The 4,429-nt window shown below is 67.4% G+C and overlaps 1 protein-coding gene across 1 annotated transcript; it reads right to left on the reverse strand.

Moving 5' to 3' along the window:
* Nucleotides 1-584: 584 nt before the first annotated feature.
* Nucleotides 585-3,631, reverse strand: SPOCK2 (SPARC (osteonectin), cwcv and kazal like domains proteoglycan 2; the record flags this gene model as incomplete). Its single annotated transcript, XM_079535893.1, has 9 exons — nucleotides 3,431-3,631; nucleotides 2,814-2,859; nucleotides 2,571-2,685; nucleotides 2,388-2,493; nucleotides 2,230-2,323; nucleotides 1,581-1,976; nucleotides 1,070-1,132; nucleotides 809-949; nucleotides 585-730 (listed from the first exon to the last, which is right to left on the reverse strand). Exons 1-9 carry the CDS (start codon nucleotides 3,626-3,628, stop codon nucleotides 585-587), a joined length of 1,305 nt encoding a protein of 434 aa, XP_079392019.1. The 5' UTR covers nucleotides 3,629-3,631.
* Nucleotides 3,632-4,429: the final 798 nt, after the last annotated feature.

The following is a 4,429-nucleotide window of genomic DNA, read 5'->3' on the forward strand; positions in this document are numbered from 1 at the left end:
AAAAGCCCTCATCTGAGCCATGGAGTCCCTGGTGGTGGCTGGGGTCAGCGGGACGTGGTGGCCCCCCAAGCGGGGCATATCTGGGGACAGAGCCCTAGGTAGGGGGCTGGAAGGGCCAGGAATGGGCATGGAGCGTTCGACACAGCACGGGCGTTTATTTCACAACACCGCAGCAGCAAGCACAGCACGGACAGGGGGTCAGGGGCATGGGGGGGGACAGGTGGGAGGGAAGGGTGTTGGTGGGTTGGGTTTTTTTTTGCTTTTTTCCCATTTTTTTCCCAATTTTCGTTTATTAGTGCACTTTCTGACCACGCAGCAGCACGCTAGGTTCTACTCCCCTCCCTCCCTCCCCCCCGAAAAATAAAATTAATTAAAAATAAAACCAAAAAAAGCGCAAACGGGGGGGGGGTGGGGGGCATGAGCTCAGCCTCGCACTGCTCACCCCCCGCCCGCCTTGGGGCCCGCCCGGGCGAGCGCCCCACAGCCCTGTCCCACTTGGAGCCGGGGGCTGCCCCTGCGCTCTGTGCCAGGGGGCAATGGGGCGACAGGGGCTGCCCCCAGCCGTGCCCCCCCCCCCCCCGCCTCTACCAGATGTAGCCACCATCATCTCCTTCACCCGCCTCGGCCTCCTCCTCCTCAGCTTCCTCTGTTGCCTCCTCAGGCTCCTTCTCCTCCTCATCCTCCCAGCCCACGCCACTGCCGAAGTCTCCTGAAAACCCCACTGCGTCCTCTGTGAGCACAGGGATTACTCAGTGATGGGGCCCCCCAACCACTTGGGGATGTCACCACACAGTCTCCCCCAGCTCACCGCAGTCGGGATGGCCATGGGAGCGGGTGCCGCTCAGCTCAGTGCCGTGCTGTGGATCCACGCACCAACACTGTGCGCCGCCTGGTTCACACTGCGCCCGTCGGTAGTAGCCATCCTCATCGCAGCTGGGCACGAAGGTGCCTGCAAAAAAACGGGTCCCCAACGCACCCCAGAAGACATGCAGTGCCCGGACCCCCTGGCACGGAGCGCCCCAGCCCCACCGCATCGGAGGGGCCAGGACTCCCTGGGACCCCAACTCACCGGGCTGCACGTTGGCTGCCTCCTGCATCTGCAGCCGCTCCAGCTCCCGCAGGCACGGCGGCTCTGCAGCATCCACACACGTTCAGGGGGTGGCCCCATGGTGTGAGGTGCATCCCCAGAACCCCGTGGCATGCATCCTCTCTGCACTGCATGCACCCCCCCATCGTATGCATCCCTTGACTCTTCAATGTGCATCCCTCCGTGGTGTGTATGCATTTCCCTGATGCTGCGCAATGCACCTGAGGACCCCGTGGCATGCATTCCCCCAACCCCATAGCGTGTATCATCCCCACACTGCATGCTGTTGTGCACGCAATGCTGTGCAGTGCATCCCCCCAGCACCGCCCCCCCTGTATTGCATGCATCCTCCCTGGTGGGCATCCCCAACCCTGCAGCATGCATCCCCCCAATGTTCTGCATCTCCGAAACCCTATTATTCACATCCCTCCCCTCTGTCACACCCCAAAACCCCAAGGCACGCATCCCCCCGTTACCCTCCAGCCACACGCACTTTCTCTCCAGAAGCAGAGGCACCACTCGGCGGCAGTGACGCGCCCATCACGGGAGGTGTCGCAGGAGTTGAAGAAGGCGCGGATGCACGCCTCGTACTTGTCCAGGTTGATGGCAGCCAGCTCGGGCTGCTCCAGGACGCGGTCCCCACTGGTGTCCAAGCGCCCAAACATCCACCCCACCGCCTCCTTGCAGCCGGCCGCCAGCGCTGTGGGCAACGATGCCACCATGGGATCTGGCCCCAAAGGGACATGGGGACAAGGGGGATGTGGGGTTGGGGTTGCACCGGTGCCGGGGGTCCCTCCGGAGGCGTTATGCTTGGCGTTCTCACGCAGGAGCTGGAACCAGTCCCGCAACCGCTCCCCCAGATCGGCCAGGTCCTGCCCAGTGCACGGCTCTGCAGGGAGGGAGGTCACGGTGAGGTGGGGGACACCCCCACACTGCACTGACGCACCACTCCATTGCGTGTGTCCCCACATTGCACCCCCGTGCCACACAAGGGCATCCCCAAATTGATGGGAACACCTGCACGTTGCATGGGTGCACCGCTACATTGTGCGGACGCATGGGGGCACCGCCACATATTGCACAGGTGAATCCCAAAATCACCCTCCCATGGCACGCATGCAAACGCACGCCCCCCCACTCACCCTGCGTGCTGCCGGGGGTGGGGCAGGGGCAGTGACCATCGCAGCGCGCCGTCAGCTGCTTGCCGGCCAGGCACGCCTGCTGCTCCAATTTGCACTGGGGACACAGCGTGGCGTCACGGGGGGCTGCAGCGCCACAACCCCCCCATCCCCGCGCTTACCGCAGAGCTGTACGTGTGTCCGTCGGAGCCGCAAACGGGCGCCGGGCGGGCGGAGTGGCACGGCCTGCAGCCCCCGTGCTGCTTGATCCTGAAGGGGAGAGCCACGCTGAGCTCCGTCTCCAAATGAGCTCCGACTCCAAATGCGTACCTCCCCCGCCCTCCCCTCCGCCCCCCAGCTCCTACCTGTGCTCCAGCTTCTTGCGGCTGACGCAGACGGCGCGCTGCGGGCCCTGCGGCACGCACACCTTGTGCCGACTGCACTTCACCTTCTGGCACGGGTCCTTGGTGCTGTCCTCTCCTGGGGAGCAAGGCGGGGAGGGTCGCTTAGGAGCCCCCAGGGAATGCAGCCGCGCACAGCTACGGCTGCCAGAGGCTGGGACGGGGCTGCGCTCCCCCCTCCAGCCGACACCAACCCCCCCTCGGTACCTTCATCCGGGGGCTGCCCGTCCTCCCAGCTCCGGATGTAGTCGTCCTGCGGGCACAGCGCAGGGTGGTGCAGTGCACGCAGCCGCTTCACGCGGGGTGCGCTGCACACAGGCGGGCACCGCGCGCGCACGGACGCCGCACGTGCACGGGTACCGCACACGGCCGGGCGCCGCACAGACGGGCGTCGTGCACACACAGGTGCGGATCACGCTCACGCACCGCACGCGGCAGGGCACGGCGAGCTGCGCACGCACGCACGGGCACCGCACATCCACCTGCTCGCCGCACACGCCCGCGAGCACCGCGCTATGCACCCCCGTGCGCTCCGCACGCACCCGCGGCACACGGACGTGCATCACGCACACGCACACACGCGGACACACGCGTCGCCCGGCCCCGCGCCGCACACCGCCAAACGCTCACACGGACACCCGCGCGTGGTGCAGAGCGCTGCCCGGCACAGACCCGCGCACCGCGCACCGACGGCGGCGCGCCGCCCCGCTCACCTCCACCTCCTGCGGCGCGGCGCGGGGCAGCGGTGGAACAAAGCGGAGCGGAGGTGAGGACGGGCGGAGGGCATCACCCCGCGCCCGCCCCCACCCGCGCCCCGCACTCACGTCTCGGAAGCGGTTCCAGTGCCGGATGCGGCCGCCGTACTGCGCGATGGAGGACAGCCACTGCTCGTCCTCCAGGAAATTGCCGCCGGGCGCGGGGCCGGGGCCGGTGGCGGCGGCGGCGCCGGGCAGCAGCAGCGCGGGCAGCAGGGCGGGCAGCAGGGCCGGCAGCAGGGCGCGGTGCCCGCCGCAGCCCCGCATCCTGCCGCAGCGCCGGCGGGGGCCGAGCCGAGCCGAGCCGAGCGCACCGCACCGCACCGCACCGCACCGCTCCGCACCGCGGGGAGGCGCCGGCGGCGAGTGCGGCCGGGGGGCGGGGCCGGGGGCTCAGCATCGGGGGCGGAGCCTCGCTCCCGCCCCAGCCCCTCCCCTACCGCAGCCCCACCGCCCCTCGGGCCGGCCCCAGCTCCGCTCCCGGCGGCCCCGCCGTGCCCCGTACCGCGCGCCGGCTCTGCGGGAAAGGCACGCTTTCGTTTGCGGTAGCAATAAGGACGCGTGCAGGGAGCTTGTAAGCGGGAGGAGGAACCGACTCTGTGCGTGGGCAGAGCGACAGCACGAGGGGGAACGGCTGTAAACTGAAAGATCTGAGATTTAGCTTAGGTGGCAGGAGGAAATTCTTCACACACAGGGCGGCGAGGTGCTGGCACTGCTGCCCAGAGCTGTGGGTGCCCCATCCCTGGAGATGCACAGTGCCACGGATGGGCAGTGGAGCTGCTTGGGGGGGCAGCCCTGCGTATGCCGTGAGCTTAAGCACAGGAGCCATCAGTGAAACAAGAGACAAATGCTTGCCCGTAAACAAAACTCCTTTATTTGTAGGCCGACACCAGGCAGGCACACTGCTGGAGCTGAGCCCTCACTGTGGCCGAATAGGGCAGAGGGATCGCACACCCCCCACAAGCCCCAGGCTCCCCCCTGCAGTACAGCCATGCTACAAGGCAGAAGGTGCCCCTGAGCCACGCGCAGCCGCTACTTTCCATCACTTGTGCAGCAACCGTCCCCTAG

This window comes from Tetrao urogallus (assembly GCF_951394365.1).
Source record: "Tetrao urogallus genome assembly, chromosome: 5".
NCBI classification, from domain to species: domain Eukaryota; kingdom Metazoa; phylum Chordata; class Aves; order Galliformes; family Phasianidae; genus Tetrao; species Tetrao urogallus.